At 38.3% G+C, this 20,286-nt stretch overlaps 1 protein-coding gene across 1 annotated transcript in view; it reads left to right on the top strand.

Moving 5' to 3' along the window:
* The window catches only part of LOC124615857 (eEF1A lysine and N-terminal methyltransferase homolog), an 82,909-nt gene that overhangs the window by 51,999 nt on the left and 10,624 nt on the right, over window positions 1-20,286 (top strand). The window contains exons 6-10 of the mRNA XM_047144016.1: window positions 3,987-4,173; window positions 4,256-4,436; window positions 4,551-4,732; window positions 4,810-4,945; window positions 5,159-5,287. Coding sequence (XP_046999972.1) covers window positions 3,987-4,173; window positions 4,256-4,436; window positions 4,551-4,732; window positions 4,810-4,945; window positions 5,159-5,287 — 815 coding nt within the window. The remainder of the gene's footprint in view (window positions 1-3,986; window positions 4,174-4,255; window positions 4,437-4,550; window positions 4,733-4,809; window positions 4,946-5,158; window positions 5,288-20,286) is intronic.

The raw sequence follows: 20,286 nt of genomic DNA, 5'->3' as shown, positions 1-20,286 counted from the left end.
AAGAGTGGCAGGATGTTTATAGTGCTGATAACATAGATGATAGATATAATGCTTTCCTTAACTCATTTCTCATGCTCTTTGAGGGTTGCTTTCCATTAGAACATTCTAAACGGGGTGGTGGTGGTGGTGGTGGTGGTGGTGGTGGTGGTGGTGGTGGTGATGATGATGATGATGATGATGATGATGATGATCTAAACGGGGTGCTAATAGTAATAGGCAGCCTGGGTGGCTGACTAGTGGGATAAGGAAATAAAAGTAGAACAAAGTGGGAATTATATCAAAATATTAGAAGTAGTCACAATCAGGCTACAGTAGCCCATTACAAACAGTATTATAAGGTGCTTAAAAATGTTATTAGGAAGGCAGTGTGTATTTGGTATGCAAATGGAATAGGTAATTCACAGGATAAAATTAAAACCATTTGGTCAGTTGTGAAGGAAGAGTTAGCAGCCTAAGGTCATCGATATAAAATCAGTTTGTAGTAAAAATATTTCTATTACTGATAAATCAGATATATGTACAGTATTCAATAATCGTTATTTTCTAGAGGGAATCATATAACTTTTTTGGCAAATGCCTTTCTGAGATTGATGTGTGAAATACTACTCTGTGATCCAGACGAGGGGGAGATTGAGTCTATAATTAAATGACTGAACATTGAGGACTCTCATGGATATGATGGAGTGCCTAGCAGAATGTTAAAGCACTGTGCGGCACATGTTAGCTCTGTATTCAGCAATATTTGTAATTTTTCTTTTAGGCATGGCCAGTTTTCTGAACGATTACTCAGTAGTAAAGCCGCTTTATAAAAAGGGAAAAGGGATAATGTAGAAAATTTTAGACCTATTGCCATCAGTGTTTGCTAGAGTTATTGAAAAGGCTGTGTATGTAAGGATAATTGAGCATTTTATATCATGCAATTTGCTATCAAGTGTACAGGTCAGCTTTAGAAGTCATTTAACAAGGAAAAATGCTATATTCTCTTTTCTCTGTGAGTTATTGGATGGTTTCGAACGCTAGGCATATTTTTTGATTTAACTAAGGTGTTTGATTGTGTTGATCACAAAATATTGCTCCAGGAGTTGGATCATTATGGAATACAGGGAGTAGCTCACAGTTGATTCACCTCTTACTTCAGCAACAGGCAGCAAAATGTCATTATTCACTATGTTGAGAATGGCTGTGATGTGGGTTCTGAGTGGGGTACAGTCAAGTGGGGAGGGGGGGGGGGGGGTGACCCAAGGATCAGTGTTGGGGCCACTCCTGTTCCTTATTTATATAAATGATATGCCCTCTAATATTATGGGTAATTCTAAAATATTTCTGTTTGCTGATGACACTAGCTTGGTAGTAAAGGATGTTGTTTGCAACATTGGCTCGGTTTCAAATAGTGCAGTCCATGACCTAAGTTCTTGGCTTGTAGAAAATAAACTAGTGCTAAATCACAGTAAGACTCAGTTTTTACAATTTCTAACACACAATTCAACAAAACCTGACATTTTAATTTCACGGAATGAGTATACGATTAGTGAAACTGAACAGTTCAAATTTCTAGGTGTTCAGATAGATAGTAAACTGTTGTGGAAAGCCCACGTTCAGGATCTTGTTCAAATACTTAATGCTGCCATTTTTACTATTGGAACTATATCTGAAGTGAGCAATCATTCGACACAAAAATTGGTCTTCTTTGCTAATTTTGATTCACTTCTGTCATATGGTATTATATTTTGGGGTAACTCTTCCATTCTAAAAGTATATTTTGTTCAGAAACGGGCGGTTCAGGCAGTAATTGGTCTAAGTTCATGAACCTCTTGTTGACCCATGCTCACGAGTCTGGGTATTTTGACATTGGCCTGTCATTCCTTGTTAACAATATTAGCTTATTTCCAAGAATAAGCAGCTTTCACTCAATTAATACTTGGCAGAAATCAAACCTGCATTTGGATGGGACTTCTTTAACTCTTGTGCAGAAAGGTGTGCAGTATACTGCTGCATCCATTTTCAATAAGCTACTGCTCAAATTCAAATATCTTAGCAGTAATCAAAGTGCTTTCAAATAGAAACTGAAGAATTTCCTCATGGGTCACTCCTTCTATTTTGTCGATTAGTTCCTTGAAAAATTAAGCTGATTCTTGTTGTATTGTTGATTGCATTTACTTTGACTTATGGATTGACTTTTTTTGGGTTCATAAACATTTTATTTTTGTCTGTTATTACTTTTAAGTTGGAATTTCAAGTACTGACATGTTCTGTGACCCTGGAGATTTGCTCCTCAAGTTGGCCCTAAGGAACTTCGTGTGTAAATGAAAAAAATAAATAAAAATGAGTAGGGTTTAGAACTATCTGTTCTAGATAGTTTCCATAGAGGGCATTTAATAATGTTTTCGGGATGTCTTGCCATGACCACCACTAGCAAAACTGTAATTTTACTAGCTGATGGTTGGTTGATTAAATTCTTCACCGATGAGCAGGGTATGATTGAAAAACTTACACACAAGGTAATGGAGTTTTGTGAGTTTTCTGTTACATTGGGTTATAAGTCTGGTGGACAATAGGACGACATATTTACAATTTGTGCCCACTGCTACTACTAAGTCTTGCCCAGATGAACTCACATGCCATTTCAATTTATATCTTTGTGAATTTGAGTTTCTTGTCTACTGTGACAACTACATTCACCACCATGACAAATATATTCACCACCATTTCCCATTAGCATATCCTTTCGATATACACAGATGTTCCCCAAAAATGTCACTGCTGTCAATTTCAGGTTTCAACCATCTTTCTGTACCTAGTATTATGTAAGCTTCACTGCATTTCAGGAGTGCTTCAAGCTCTGGTGCGTTGTTGTGCATGCTTCAGCAGCTAATTACTAGGATTTTAATACTCACCACTATTCTGTTTTCGTGTTCAATAGTTTTGACTTGGGTGTGTATGACTCCAGTTGTTTTTTGTGCTCTGAAGTACAACAAAACCAAAAACCAGTCAATTGGTATGGGAAGGGGAGGCTGGCCAAACTTAAAGGTGACAGTGTAGTTGGTGGTGGTGAGACATCACTTGTGGAAAAATTCCTGTAGCTTCGGTGGATAAAATGTAAAATGCGGTAGACGGCCCACGCGTCATTTGCTAAAATGCCTGATAAATCAGGCAGCAAACCCAAGCTGGAACATAGGTGGTAAAAAAAGGGCATTCCATCAGAAGGTGGTGGACAGTTAAAACTTGGGTGTAATGTGTACAAAGTGGTGGGGTAGCGCCACTTAGCGCATTATCTTGAATCTTACACTTGTACTTCTGGTCTCCTACAACTGTCATGAGCTGGACTGGGTGGAGAGCCGCCTAACTTAAAAAGCCCTTGTGAGCACCATCTACACAGTCACCTGCGTGGGTAGCTGCCTCTGATGTGTAGTGCACACCTGACCCATTTAGGGGGACCCTACCAGTTCTCAGCCCTATGGCACAAGCCCAGGAAGTTGCAGCATAGCTTTTCACAGAACCTTTGAAATATTTGATTCAGTCCTTCCACTCGACTCAGAACCAGGGGGCCATGATCAATTCTGGGGACACTGCTGCAGATTATGAGCTTCACTGAAACTCCATGTGCAAGGTAATGAATAAGATCTTCTTTTACTGCCATCTTTAGGCAGAGATGTTGAACTATCATAGCCAAAATGTTTCCAGTGATACATCAGAGTAATGATGTCCCGACAGAATGCGAATGCAAGAAGTCAACACCATGCTGTTTTTTGACTCTTGAAAGAGGAAAGTTCTTTCAAGTATCATTGGGCAGGAAAGGGTTCATACAAAGTTCTTTGTAGGTATACTCCTTTCCAGTTCATCACATTGCAAATTTAAACCTTATTTGGCTTTCATACTTGTGTACATATAGTCTTGATAGTGACTGTTAGATGTGAGTATGAAGTGTGTTTTCCAAGGTTAAGTATCCCCAGTCTATTTTAGGTACTTCATGTTATCCTTCGTTACAGAGAAACTGAGTGGCTGTTTGCAACCCCAGAAGGCAGAGTTGCATTGCTAAAGTCTGCTGGCTTTGACAGGCTGGCAGTAGTAGCATTACATAGAGATCACACGTATAAGGGTTTGGATGCAGTACAGGAAGAATTGTGTGACAGTATCTTGCACTTAGCGCCGCCAGGATGTCGACAGGGTAATCAGGTTAAGTATCTCATTTCTTATTAAATTGTAATTATTTTTCATTAATTGATTCCATAGATAATCTAATTTTTGTATTTCATAGATTCCCTTCCTATCAGTTGGATCTGATGTTGGCCGTAGAGAAGTCTGTTACCGAGGCCATAGTCAAATGTCAGGTGACTTTGTGGTAGAAGAAGCTGAAGGTGATGGTGGAAAACTATTTAGAAGACTTATTTTCCTGAACAATCAAGGCACAGTACAATCAGAAGCTCGTTTGAAGATACGTAAGTATTAGCGATGTGTCATCATGCAGCAAAAATATTCAGATAAACCAAACTGGGCAATGTTGTTTATGTTAAGTATTGCTCAGGATGAAGGTGGTTTCTCACAATTTTCAGTAAAATCGAGGAAAGGAAAGCCGAAGAAAGTTGTTGACATTGGATATTTGGCTAGTGACTACCTCATTTATATGACTGTTGGAGTGGCTCTGGCAGCACCAGAAAATTCAGTGTGTCATGTAGCAGTAATTGGTCTGGGAGGTGGTGGTCTATGCAGTTTCATACAACACTGTTTTACAAAGGTAAATGTTGTTTTCTAAGTCCTGTTATATATCTTATTTTAAGAAGCTTTTAACATTTATTATGATTATCTTCACAGATTCGAATAACAGCTGTAGATATAGACCCTGTTATGTTGGAAATTGCAACAAATTATTTTGGGCTGGTTCAAGATGAGCGCTTGGGTGTATACATTCGTGATGGCATTCAGTATATTCAACAGGCTGCAGAGAAGGGTAAGGATACAAAGTGTACACCCCCCCCAATATCTCTCTCTCTCTCTCTCTCTCTCTCTCTCTCTCTCTCTCTCACTCTCTCAACTATTCTCCTCCCCTCCACTCATGTGACACACACACACACACACACACACACACACACACACACACACACACACACACACATATAAGGGGCAGGTTAAAATAGAGAGTAATATTTGTTTTTAATTCCAGGTACAACATTCGACGTAGTGTTGTTTGATGTTGACAGTAAGAATCATACACTTGGTATGAGCTGCCCTCCAAAGGAATTTCTGGAGCCAGATGTTCTGCAGGCAGTTAAAACATGCATTGGAGAGACAGGTCAGTTTACTATAGTGCTGCAATAAATTTTTGTAATTATGTATGTATGAAATGAGGATAGTATTACCCTGGAAGTATATTAATTTCTTTATAGAGTAAATTATATGGAATGTAGTCCACACAAGTTTAAATGTGTGCATGTAGTATGAGGGGGATTCAGTAAATAATGCAACTCACTTTTTCCTTTGCCAATTTCAGTTGAAAAATTTCTTGTGAGAATATTTGCACTTCAGCCCTTACAGTTCCATGAAGTTCAGACTGTTGGCAACACTACACGTAGCCTTCAAAATGGCATCTGTAATGAAAGAATTGTCATTGAGTATCTTTTGGCAGAAAACCAGAGCATCACAGATATTCGTAGACACTTGCAGAATGTCTATGGAGAACTGACAGTGAACAAAAGCATGGTGAGTCATTGGATGAGGTGACTGTCATCACAATGAGCTTGTGCAAAACTTTCCAGTCTTCCGTGTGCCGGCCAGCCACACACTGCTGTGAGGTGATGAACAGATCTCCGTGAAACACCTGGATACTCAACTGGATGTCTGTTGATGGTCTTGACACACTTGTTCACCAGTTTGGATACTCAAAGGTGTGCGCCCGATGGGTTCCCTTCCACCTAACAGAAGACCATAAAGAGCAACAAAGGACCATCTGTGCAGAATTGCTTGCACCTTACGAGGCTGATTGTGACAATTTTTTGTCAAACATTGTTACAAACAATGAAATAATGATTCATCACTTCAAACTGGAAGTGAAACAGTAATCCATGGAGTGACGCCACACTACCTTTCCTCCAAAGAAACAGTTAAGTGCCGCACCCTCAGCAGGCAAAGTCACTGTGACTGTCTTCTGGGACTCTGAACAGGTTATTTTGTTTGATGTCCTCCCTAATGCTGCAACGATCAACTCTGGTACGTATTGTGCTATACTCAGCAGATTGAAGAAAAGACTTAAGTGTGTTATTCACAACAAAAGTGCAAACAAAATTCTTCTTAGCAATGACAATGCAAGGCCTCACAAATCTGTGCACCCGAGAGAAGCTCGCAAAACTTCATTGGACTGTTCTTCTTCATCCATTCTACAGCCTGGATCTTGCACCTTCAAACTTCCATCCGTTTGGTCCAATGAAGGATGCACTCCACGGGGAGCAGTATGTGGATGACATTGGCTCCGACCTCGAGAAGTAGAGTAGCGCCATGCGGACATACAGGCTCTCTGTGAGGTGGCATAAGGCCATTGCATTGAAAGGAAATAATGTTTAAATTTTGTAGCAAAAGAGTGGAGGATAATGTGTATTAGAATCCTGAATGAACCCAACCTGCTTTCAGAAAAAGTCTGCATTAGTTATTGAACATCCCTCGTAGTACAAAGTGCCAAACTGCCCTGACATTGTAGTTCAGTTGAACTTCCTACTATATCTTTCATCCTGGAGGTAACAGTTGAGTGGAGTACCAGGATCCTACATCAGGTTTGAATTTTGGGGAAAGTAACCAATGCAAACCTGATACTTTGTCAGTCTCTGAGGTGTGCCCGGGTAGCATATTTAACAATGCAGTGGCTTGGTATGATCCAGGTTAGCGCTTTTATTCCAGCACACAGTACTGTGTTTTCACAAATTATCATTTTTCCAGTATGCCTTAATGTTCTCATCATGTTGTCGTTTCCTTTCTTCTGCATTCAAGGCCTTCTAAATTTAGCATTTTATTGTTAAAAAAGTTTGTCTGTTTTTTCCAATTCATTGATGTTGTTTCTTTCTAGTTCTTTCATTACTTGTGTAACAATAGCATATTGTTGATTTCTTCTTCCAGAAATACATGAATATTTGTTTCGTTAGCTTGTTCTCATTCATTCGGCAGAGGTGCCTAAAAACTTTAATCATCTTTTAGGTATTAATGGTGATATTTTCTCTATTCTTTTAGATCTCCTCATTACTTCTCATTTTCAAGCCATCAGTAGTTTGTATTGCACCCCTTATTTTCCTAACAATCCATCTTTCTTATCTGTGCAGCTCATAATTCATTGTTAGGCATTCGCATCCATATAAACATTCTGATCATACAGCTGTGGTATAGTCTTTTAATTTTGTTTTTCTACATGTGTGTTTCTTGTTGTGAATATTATTTTCCAAATCAAGTGCTCTCTCAATTTTGTTAATTCTTGCATCTACTGCAAATCTTTCTATTTGCTATTTCTTCCAGAAGATTTGAATAATTGCATATGTCAGATTTTCTGAATGCATTCCAGAATAGTCTGCAAAAGCCAGACAGTACACATTAATTCCACATCCCTAGAATTTTTTTTCTAGAACACAGTTTAATATAATTTTTTTTAATGTCTAATTCCATTGGGAACCATGTGGACCAGGACTATATTATTGTCACTATATTTTGGATAAAGGGCAGCATCAGTTATATAAAGATGTTTAACATAAACCATCCCTTTGTCTAACACCTGTTGTTATTTCAAATGGCTGAAACACTTCTCCCATAAATTTAAGTTCAGAAATTGTATTTGTTAAGAGTTTCACATATCATTTGCTAATTTTGCCTTAACATGAAATTCTCTAATGATTTTATCTATTGATTCTCTGTCTACAATGCCAAATGCTTTCTTGAAATCAATAAATGATACTATTATAGGTTTGCTGATTAACATTTTCTGACAAATTATTGATTTTAAATTAAAAATCTGTTCCGTGCAGGCTCTTCCCTTCAAAAACCACCCTGATATTCCCCAAATCATTTGTCTAAAATTTCTACAACTGTGTCCAGGAGAATTTTTGATAATATTTTGTATGCCACTGGCAAAAGTGACACTCCTCGGCAATTATTGACATTTTGCTTGTCTCACTTTTTGTGTAATGAGTGAATTAATGCTATTTTCCATTCTTCTTTGGAATGTTTTTGGTTTTTCCAATTGTTGCCAAAACTTTTCTTTACTTCTGACCATTTCATTAATTCTGCTGCACTATAATCTTTGTCACTTGCTTTGTGGTTTTGAGTGGTATGATCGCTTCATGAATTTCTTGCTCTGTTGGTGAGAGATTTTTCACTCTTTGGGTTTTTTTTTTATTTTATTTTATTTTAAATCTAACGTAAGTATTGGAACTAGACAGTTTAGGAGTGTCAAAACATTTTGATAGTATTACACTATTTTCTTTGTTATTTAATCCTATTTTGCCATTTTCCTCTTCAGAGCAAATACTTTGTGCTTGATACTGTTTAAGTATATATTTAAAAGTTTGGTAAAAATTTCTAGTGTTATTGTTAAAATTTTCTTGTGTTTCCATAAACTGAGATTTTCAAAGGTTCTTGTGCTTTTCCATATTATTTTTTGTTTCTTTTCTTTGTTTGATTTTTTTCTGAAAATGTTGTTTTCTTCTTTTAATGTCTCCATTTTTAGCTCTTTGTTTTAGTGATTCTTCATGCTCGTTGTTCCACCCTGTCTTCCTGTTATTCTTGGCCAGTCGTAAAGCTTTCTCTGCTGCTTTAGTAATTTTTACCTGGAGTTCATTCGTCACCTTCTTTTGTTATCTAAATTTCATCTCTAATTTTTTTTTTATTTTCTGTTGCAACATTAGCTATAGTGGAGTTGCATGAGACCAAATTCTGGTTTTATTGTTTTGTCTTAGAAGGGAGAAATCGTATTTTAATCTTAGTAGAGAAGTAATAATCTGAACCGAATTCCCTATTTCTGATTACTTTGGCATTCACAATTTCCATATTTCTTTGTATGATAAGTTGAAGTTTTCATAGGTTTGGAGAAGCCAGGTTTTGGCTTTTCTTAACAAGGTAGGAAAAGTTAGATTGCTACTTACCGTAAAGATAACACCCAAAGTTGCAGACAGGCACAATTAAGACACTTACAAATAAACTTTCATCCTCAGCCTTTGTTGGGAAAATGAAAATGCATATCATTCATTCACTCAAGCAAGTAAAGCTCATGCACCAATTCTGGCAGCTCAGAATGCTTGCTTGTGTGAATGAATGATGCGGGTTTCTTTTTCCAATGAAGGCCAAGGCCGAAAGCTTATGTGTAAATATCTTTTAATTGTGCCAGTTTTCAACATAGCGTGTTATGTTTATGGTAAATAGCAATCTTCCTTTTCTTACAGTCTTGATATTTCTAGCTGAAGTTTCTGTTGTTTGGTTTTGGCTCTTCTTGGTAGGTCATGAAAATGTGTGGACATTAATTTTAATGGGAACATTTTACACATATTGATCAGTTTCGCACCATTTCTGTTTTATTCTTAAGTGTGTTGGATATTCGCCGACAATATTTTAAAATATCTTTTCATTCCCAGCTTGCACATTGAAGTTGCTGAGGAGGAATTTAGTGTTGTTTTTAGGTATGTTGGAGATTTCAGTTTCTCGTAGATTCCAAATTGATTTTCTTTCTGCAGGTTTCTTCTGTTGCTATCATTTATAGATGGATGGCGATTTATAAGGGTATAACTTTTGTTCTAGCACTTTTTTGTAAACATGGACATTCTTTCTGATTTCAGTGTAAATTTAGTTATGCTGTCTACGATCTTTTGTATACGTAAAATTCTGTTCCTGACAGAGGCACTTTTTCTGTTATTTTTATTGCTGGTTTTCCTTTATAAATTCTCTAATGTTGTGTCTCAATTACATTCTCATCTAATAATCTCATTTCCTGCACTGCTAAAATTTGTATGTAGTTCTTCTTTAGAAATAACTCCAATATCTTCAGTTTCCCAATTTTCAGAAGAGAATTTACATTTAGTGTTCCAAAGTAGTGCTACTTCTTGAACTTAAATGTAGAAGGCTTTTCGATGTAACACTCTCTTCATCACCGTAAATGTTAAGTCTCCCTAGAATCCTAGGTCCCAGTGCATTACAAAATGTAATGGTGGATTCCTCATCAGAGTTACCATCTGGGGTACTGCATCCATTGTGCGAACTTGCCATTTTGTGATTTGAAGTTACAAGTTGTAGAAAGCAGGAAATCCAGGATCATCCTTGAATCCCAAAAATAAGACAGGGTTGTTCGCCTGGAATTTACTTAGTCAGGTACCGTTAACATGTGGAACGGACTCTGTCGGGGTACCACTGTTAACATGTGGAACAGTTGTTTCTTCTGTCCATTTTAGCCATGGAGAGGAGGTTGTCTCTTTTGTCAGCTCTGCCATCATCTTCACTGCCATTGAGGTATTTACTGTAACCTTGTGGCAAGGGCCCTTACGTGGTGCTGTCAGCCATGCCAGCTGAACCAAGGGTGTGTGTGTGTGTGTGTGTGTGTGTGTGTGTTTTAACTCATCTGTCATTTCTCCTTTATTCTGGCTTGGGACAGGCAACCTCGGAATCTTCATGACCCAAGTTGACAGAAATGACTGATTTTGTTGCTGTTGTTACGCCTTGTGTACTTCATAGTATGTATAAACTGAAGAGATGAAAATTGGTTATGTACCAAGGACTGAAACTTTAAGATATTGCAATTTTGTACGTGAAAGTTTGCTGTCTAGTTTGAGTACTACCTGTGTTAACGATCTGCAAGATTCTTTCCACTATCGAGATATTTTCAGTTTTCCAATTAAAGTATGTCAGGTGGGCTCTGAAAAATCTGTAACACTTTGTCAGAGCAAGTTTGAAATGTGGCTTTCAGTGATTATTCACAATTATTTTCATGGTTTGTAAACCCTTCCTACGTATAGTCTAGAACAGTAAATCAACCTCTACACTGTGAACCCTTTACTTACAGGCAACTGTATTTAATGATAGTTCAGAAATAATATGTCAATTTAAACACTGTTTTGCATTATATATAGCAAATTTAAGGGTCCTAATCAGTCACAAAGTCTGACATTGCCACTTCTGAGTAGTCATGTAAGACAGTTTTCTTCACCTAATTTATGTAATGAGTATTTCAGTTGTTTAGTTCCTTCACCTGAAATTGTCTGACTTTTCCCAATATTCAACTGTTATACAATATTACCTGTAAAGAAATTAGTTTGCCGTGTGCTGCTAATGGCTGCCATACATGAATCATTCTGCAGTCTTCAAACTGCTCATTACTCAAGATTCTTCACAGTTAGCTTCACAAAATTATTTCCCATAAATATTTAATTATTATCAGAATTTAAGTATTTCTTATCACTTTCAAACTATTTATTCTTCAGAATTAATCTTTTACCCTTGCTTCTGGGATGCAACCTAACAATCATCCTTCATCACTAGTCATCAAATGACTAACTCCAATGTCTCAAAAATACTCAGTCTACTTGGGATTCCCCGATGATTGGTATATCAACGATACTGCGATCACCAGAAATAACGTACTAATGTAGACTGCAGTGAGTGTATTGGTAGTGGCACCCTTACAACTTTAATTTTCCCACTGACTAAACCGTTTGTATGAATTTCTGGCAGCGCAATTGGTTTCTTCCACCATTTTTACATCTTGGACCTATTGCTCTTCTGTTAGTTTTAACTACGAAATTGCTGGGGCTCATGCTCAATAGAAAACTTTCTTGGTCCTCCCACGTGTCTTACCTGGTAGCCCACTGTATGGGGTCCCTCAATGTCCTACATGTCCTCAGTGGTACTTCCTGGGGAGCAGATTGAACCATCCTCCCCCATTTGTACCAGTCCCATGTACGTTCGAAACTAGACTATGGGTGTTTAGTTTATGCATCTACATTTTCGTCCCTCTTATGCTATCTCCATACTATCCATCATTGTGGCATCCATTTGGCCACTGGTGCCTTTTACACTAGCCCAGTTGACAATCTGTATGCAGAAGCTGCCAAACTACCCCTCCCCTTCCACCGTGACTTTCTCCTCAGCAGATATGCATGCCGTTTGTCTGCCATACGTGGCTGCCCACCCTATGCCTCCTCCTTTGATGACTCCTTTAATTGCCAGTAGTGGGCACATCCCTTTTCTGTTGTCTTCTGGAGTTCACTCTCGGCTCTTGCTCTGGCAGCTCAACTTCATATTACCTGCCACTTTCCCAATGGGTGTGAACCCTTCACCACCTTGGCTTCGTGTGCTGGCCCGTGTTCACCTTGGTCTTCATTCGCTTCCTAAGGACAGTACTACTGCCTCACTCTGCCTTCAGTTTCACGACCTGCGCACGAAACTATCATGATAGTGCTTTTGTGTACACTGATGGCTCTCAGACTGACTGTGGTGGTGTCTTCACCTTCGTCATTGGTACCAATGTTTTTCAGTATTGGCTCACGGAACACTGCTCAGTATTTACAGCAGAGCTCTTTGCCCTGATCAGGCTACACAGTACACTCAGTGACACAGGCTTTTCAATTGCTTGATCTGCTCACTCACTCTGTGCCCTTCAAAGCCTGTGTGTGCTGTACACCATCCATCCCTTAGTGCAATGGGTCCAGGAAAGCTTGTCACTTGATCTTTCCTCCGATGATGTGTGTTGCCGTCTGTCAGCAGGCAGTGTCACTTTGGCGTCTCCATTGGTCCCCCCTTCTTGGGAACACACTCAGGAGCATTAAGCCTCTCCCAGTGGCTTGGATGACTTCCTCTCAGGCCTCTCACCTTAAGAGGTTGCATATCAGGGACTGTCTTTTTAACAGTGCCATTTGTTAAGTGGTGATCCCCCACCCCTTCGTGCTCATTGCCCTCAGCCTTTGACAGTCTGCCATTTCCTGATGGAATGCCCTTTTTTAACCACTTCATTTGTGTTTGCCGTCTGAGTTATCAGTCGTTTTAGCGAACGAGCAGGCTGTCAACCACATTTTGCTTTTTATCCGTTATAGCAGTATGACTAAGGACATTAGATCTTTAGTTCAAGACTGTTTCTCTAAGGTATATTTTATAGGCCTTTTTTCCACGTCCCTGTTTTTAGCTGTCTTCTCTTTCGTTGATTGGGATTAATGTGTAGTTGTTTTTAACTCCCCTTTGTCTTCATGTTCTACTGTCCTGACATGAACGCATATGACCCTAGTTGTTTTTGCGCCCTAAAACAAAGCAAAACAAAACCTACAATTATCAAAGTATTTAAAAGGAGATAGGATTTGTTCCCACAAGAAGTTGGAACAAAAGTGTGACAGATGAAAACAGGTAACATCATCCTTCCTCTCAGCTCAGTAAATTTATCACATGGTTGTTTATGCCTCTGAACAGACATTTTAAAGTTTATTGTTGATTCTTGAAGACAAATCAACAACACAGGTAACATTAAACCACTCGAACTGATCATAAGTGTTGTATGGTGAGTTAATGTGAAAGTATGAACTGGACTCTGTGAACAGCGTGTTCCGAATGGCACCATCCTTTACTTCTTTCTTTTAAAATTGGGATAATCTACATTGTACTCATATCGTAACTAGAATAAGAAATTTTGTCCTTAAAACTCATACCAAAAGCTTCTTGATGCATTATTACTTACTTTTGTAGACCAAATCTCATGCAGTCTTTTGAAATGAATAATCTAGTGAAGGAGCTGCAAATTTTTCAAGTTGTATATATTTTGCAACATCTAAAGCCCAGTTGCACAGTAGACCCTAAATATCTAAAACTAAATTATTTTTAAATTGGTACTGACGCAAATAGTTCTCTAGCTGCTATTGTTCCAATAATTTACCAGTGCCTTTTCAAAAAAAAAAAAAATAATAATAATAAATAAATAAATACTTTCTGGCTTTCATTTACAGGTAGTTACTCTCTCGTTCAAGAATGTAACTCTTCCCTATTTCACAACCATTTCACACATAGGATGCTCTTCATGCATGTTTTCTGTTGATGACATCAGCTGGAATTTATTGTAGATATCTCCAGGAGCCTGAAAAAAATTATTTATACTCACAAAGAAGAGCCACGAAAACGAATAATTTATTCATTATAGTGCAACTCACATCTGTTGGTAATGGTTACTTGTGCTCACTCTTATTTATTGGTCCTTAGAGTTAAAAATTACTTGCATTTTGGACCATCTTAATCTGTAGCAATGACATTTCTTTTAGAGTGTTACTCATTTCACATCTTCAACAGCACACAAACCAGCATTTCATCATACGTCAATTCACATAGTGGTTATATACGTGTTGAACAGTTCATCAGCAAGTATTAGACTTACCATGTAAACCACATGATTTGTCACACAAAGCTATACCCCCCATTCCCTCCATGTGAAGTTCCGTAACAGTTTTTCCCATAAGGAATTTACTTTCTGCAGCAGTGTGTGTGCTTATTTGAAACTTGCTGTCAGATTAAAACTGTGCATCAGACCAGGACTGGAACCTGGAACCATTGTCTTTCAATTGTTCTACCAATGGAGCCACCACACTCAGTTCACGACTTGCTGTCACAGCTTTGTTTCAGTCAGTACTTCTTTTTTGTTTTTGGACCATCTTACTTCTACATGCAGTCAATGGCTCATTTCCCACATGGGAGGAAAAGAAAGAATATCATTTACTACTTAATGCACTTTTAGCAACTGTAGTTGTATATATCAAAATATTCAGCAACCAGTTTTATAAAAGAAATTTAATTTCTTAACTGTTTTCAGGCACTTATTCGGAAGGTTGAACAGAAAAAATACAAATAAGTAGAAGTTAGATAATAATTTTGAAATTAAGGATGAAAAGTTTTAAAAAATATAAAAAATTAAAGACCAAAAAATAGTTTGTGCTCATAACTATTGGATCATTTGTGAGTGTCAACTGTAAGATGCATGCAGTGTATTGCTGTCACTCTTCAAAAGCATAATGGCAATAAGTAATACAATACTGAATCCATCAATACAGTAAGAGCTCATAAATGCTTATATGTGGTTTATAGTACTGGTACAGAAATAGTATATAGAAGCCAAATAGCAAGTAAAGACATCATTCCAGAACGGGGTCTATTCAGCATATCAAGAAGTTGGTCTCGGGGAGGGGCAGGGTGTGTAGCACAATAAAATAATAAAAAAACAAAACCGTACACAACTATAGTTGTCATTAGGTGTAAACAAAAATGTAAATGCACTTAAGCAGCATAGTAAGTAATATACAAACCTGATAATAGATAAAATGTGTTAATACCAACAACGAGAGGTGCTGTGGATGTGAAATTTTGAAACTAATTTCCAGACAGCTGTAGTGGGATAAGTAGCATGCTAGTAGGGAACCTGTCAATAGAAATAGAGGACAAAGTGCATCATAGGGCTGGAAACCTGTGGCTGGAGTAAGTGGAGAAAGAGTCCTCAATCGTTGGCTACTATTAACCGTCGGAAAGTGACTGTAGAGGAAAAGAAGCTCAAGTGCAGTTATATTACAGTGAAACAATTAGTACTGGAAGCATGTTTTGTGAAAGAATTGTATCTAACAGCTTTTATACAAGTTACACAGTTCTGTACATTTAAGAGCACATCACTGAACTGATGTGCAGATGTCAATAGCATGGCAGCAGGAAATACAGCTGTGTTGTAATTGCAGTGCTTCATTATCAGTTCCTGAAATTTAGTTGATTCTCCTCTCATATATAATTAGTTACAGAAACCTGTCAACTTTCATAGATAGAATGTAATTACTTAGTAGGCCACAGTTAGTGGCACAGTTACAAATGGTACATTGCACTCCATAAGTTACAATTAATATGTTACTTTGAGTAGTTTGCAGAAGGTTGCTATAATCATGAAGCAACTAATTATCACAATTGCTACACCTTATCAGTTCTAAGAATTTAGCTGTTCAAGCTAATTTTGTTCCTATTCATCACATTTCCCCCATGTATCCCTCCCTTCCTGAAACCCCCATCCCAAGTGCCCCCGCCTCGCCCCCCCTCCCCCCCCCCCCCAAACACACACACACACACACACACACACACACACACACACACACACACACACATTGCATTTTGCTCACACAGTTTTGCATTTGTAGTTCAGCTTCTTTATTTCTTTCTCCCCACCCCACACCTTTCTGTGTATGCGGAACTCATTCCCCCTCCCCCAGTTTGTCCCCCCCCCCACCTCTTGCAGCCAACCAACCATTCACCCCCACCCAGTTCCCCTACTCCTCCTCCTCCCCCCCCCCCCCCCACACACACACACACACACACACACACACGCACACACATTTTTTTAAAGATTGCAGTGCTGTACAGTCAGCCTCCAGTATATAATTGGGTTCTCAGAGTGTAGGTAGTTAATTACCTGACCCTGTTAATTTTTGTAGGCAGAATATTGTCATTTGGTAAGTTACAGTTCTTCCTAAAATTAGTTATTTGCTGTTATATTCAGTAAGTTGTAGTCAGTAGGTTGCAATCAGTACCAAGTTTCTGTACTCAAATGGTCACTAATTTGCTATTCGTAACCACTAAATGTTTAGTAGTATTTTACACACTATAGCTTGACCATGCATTGTTGTGTTTGGTTGCTGTTACATTTGCAGTCACGTTTAAACAGCTGCTCACAGCTACAATTAGTCCACCTTTTACTATTGGTACATTTGTTACTGAAGTTTGTTCTTTAACTTTTTTATCCAGATTTTAGTAAGTTTATCTTCTATATTCACAGGTTGTTAGATATTACAATTCTAAGTAGTGAAGGATTTTCAGTTCTAAGTGGTTAGCTACTTACTGTCCCGGACAGTTAACCATTTATTATTGCAGATACTAAACCATGTACAATTTACAGGTGGTTATCTCCATGCAAACAGTGACCTAAAGATGCTCTATAGTTACAGGTGCTCTACTCTGTAGTTACAAGTAATGTTAACGGTTAATAACCACTTTGTCATTCATGATCAGGTAGTCGAAACTATTGTACTTATTTCATACATCTTACGGTGTCACTAGTTATATTTACTTCATGAAGTATACTTAAGACTTCGTATACATACCTGAACAGGTTTCTCCACTGTATCAAGAGAGTTCTATGATGCCTACTTGTCCTTTCTTGTAAGGTTAATTTTGAGTCTTCATTTTTGCTACTGGTTAGGAATTGTTTCTCCATCTACTCCAGTTATTGCTTTTCACTCCTTGATGCATCTCACACGCAGTTTGTGTGGTTGTATTTCCTGGTGCCATGCTGTTGGTATTAAATCCACTAGACACAATTCTTTCATGAAATGTATCTGCGAGCTGCTTACATTCTAGTACTAATTGTTTCACTATAATATAATTGCCCCCACACTTCCTTTCCTCTAGTCACTTTCCGACTCTTAATATTGGCTACTGCAGCCACAGGTTCCAGCCCCATGATGCTCTTCACACTCCTTTTGTTGACAGGTTTCCTACCTGCATGCTACTGATCTCACTGCAGCTATTTGGAGATCAGTTCCCAAATTTCCCATCCATAACACCACTTTTCATTGATATTGACATGATAAAAAAACATTGCTTACTATGTTGCTTTTGTATATTTACATTTTTGTTTACATCTCATGAGAAGTATAGCTGTGTACAGGGTGCATTTGGGAACAATTGACAAGAACAAGGGAAAGGAATATGGTAGAAGAAGAAAGGGTAGCTCTGAGAGATGAAATAGTGAAGGCAGCAGAGGGTCATGTAGGTTAAAAGACAAGGGCTCGTAGAAATCCTTGGGTAACAGGAGAGATATTAAATTTAATTGATGAAAGGAGAACGTATAAAAATGCAGTAAATTAAGCAAGTGAAAAGGAACACAAACGTCTCAAAAATTAGATTGGCAGGAAATGCAAAATGGCTTAACAGTAACGGCTAGAGGACAAATGTAAAGATGTAGAAGCATATATCACTAGGGGTAAGATAGATGCTGCCCACAGGAAAATCAGAGAGACCTTTGGAGAAGAGGGAACTACCTGTATAAACATAAAGAGCTCAGATGGAAACCCAGTCCTAAGCAAAGAAGGGAAAATTTTGAAAGGTGTATAGGGGGTCTATACAAGGACGATGTACTTGAGGGTAGTACTATGGAAGAGGACGTAGATGAAGATGAGATGGGAGATATGATACTGCATGAAGAATTTGACAGGGCACTGAAAAGAGGCCCCGGGAGTAGGCACCATTCTGTTATAACTGCTGACAGCCTTGGGAGAGCCAGCCATGACAAAACTCTTCCATCTGGTGAGCAAGATGTATGAGACAGGCGGAATACCCTCAGACGTCAAGAATAATACAATTATTCCAATCCCAAAGAAAACGTGTTGACAGGTGCAAAAATTACTGAACTGTCAGTCTAGTAAGTCTTGGTTGCAAAATACTAACAAGAATGCTTTACAGACGAATGGAAAAAACTGGTAGAAACAAACTACAGAGGTCAGTTTCGATTCCGTAGAAATGTCGGAACATAAGGCAATGCTGACCCTACGACTTGACTTAGAAGTTAGGATAAGCAAGGCAAACCTACGTTTATAGCATTTCTAGACTTAGGGAAAGCTTTTGACAATGTTTACTGGAATACTCGCTTTCAAATTCTGAAGATGTCAGGGGTAAAATATAGGGAGTGAAAGGCTATTTACAGTTTGTGCAGAAACCAGATGGCAGTTAATAGTCAAGGGGCATGAAAGGGAAGCAGTGGTTGAGAAGGGAGTGAGACAGGGTTGTAGCTTATCCCCAGTGTTGTTCAATCTGTATATTGAGCAAGTAGTAAAGGATATATTGAGCAAACAGTAAAGGAAACAAAAGAAAAATTTGGAGCAGGGATTAAAATCCAGGGATAAGAAATAAAAATATTGAGGTTTGCTGATGGCATTGTAATTCTGTCAGGCAGCAAAAGACCTGGAAGAGCAGTTGAATGGACTGGACAGTGTCTTGAATGATGAACATCAACAAAAGCAAAACGTGGGTAATGGAAAGTAGTCAAATTAAAACAGGTGACGCTGAGGGAGTTAGATTAGGAAATGACACATTTAAAATAGTAGATGAGTTTTGCTATTTTGGCAGCAAAATAACTGATGATGGTCGAAGTAGAGAGGATATAAAATGTAGACTGGTGATGGCAAGGAAAGTGTTTCTGAAGAACAGAAAATTGTTTACGATGAGTATAGTTTTAAGTATCAGGAAGTCGTTTCTGAAAGTATTTGTAGCACACTGGACTCTCGTTTGGAGGACAATGGTTCAATCCCACATCTGGCCACCCTGATTTAGGTTTTCTGTGATTTCCCTAAATCGCTCCAGGCAAATGCTAGGATGGTTCCTTTGAAAGGGCACGGCTGACTTCCTTCCCTGTACTTCCGTAATCCGGTGAGACCGATGATCTCGCTGCCTGGTCTCCTCCCCCAAACAATCCAAAGTATTTGTATGGAGTGTAGTGATGTATGGAAGTGAAACGTGGTGAATAAAGAGTTTATACAAGAAAAGAATAGAAGCTTTTGAAATACGCTTCAGAAGAAAGCTGAAGCGTAGACAGGTAGATCATGTAATGAATCAGGAGGTACTGAATAGAAGAATCTGTGTCACAACTTGACTAGAAGAAGTGATAGGTTGGTAGGAAACATTCTGAGGCATCAAGGGATCACCAATTTAGTATTGGAGGGTAAAAATAGTGGAGGGATACCAAGAGATGAATAATAAACTAAGCATATTCAGGGTGATGTAGGTTGCAGTAGTTACTCAGAGATGAAGATGCCTGCACAGGATAGAGTAGCATGGAGAGCTGCATCAAACCAGTCTTTGGACTGAGGACCACAACAGCAACAACACAATTTTGTTTTATTATTTTATTGTACTTTCACCTCTACCCTTAGACCAGCTTCATGATATACATGTCATAGCTGACTAGCTCAAATACTGGCGTGATGTCTGCACTTGATGTTTGACTTCCTTATACCATTTTTGTACAGGCACTATGAACCACATGTCTTACAAGCTCTTATTGCATTACTGGAGTAATTATTGCATTACTTACTGCTCTTGAATGTCTTAGGACAACAGCAATGTGCTTCATGCATCTTATTGTTGACACTCACAAATAATGTGATGGTTGAAAGTATGTACCATTTTTTTCTGTTAATTTTAAAATTTTTCAAACTTTTCATCATTAAGATTATTATTCTAACTTCTGCTTATTTGTGTGTATTTTCCTGGGGACAGCCTTTGGAA

Source organism: Schistocerca americana, chromosome 5 (assembly GCF_021461395.2).
Source record: "Schistocerca americana isolate TAMUIC-IGC-003095 chromosome 5, iqSchAmer2.1, whole genome shotgun sequence".
In the NCBI taxonomy this organism is placed as follows: Eukaryota; Metazoa; Arthropoda; class Insecta; order Orthoptera; family Acrididae; genus Schistocerca; species Schistocerca americana.
This window is presented reverse-complemented; position numbering and strand designations above follow the sequence as displayed.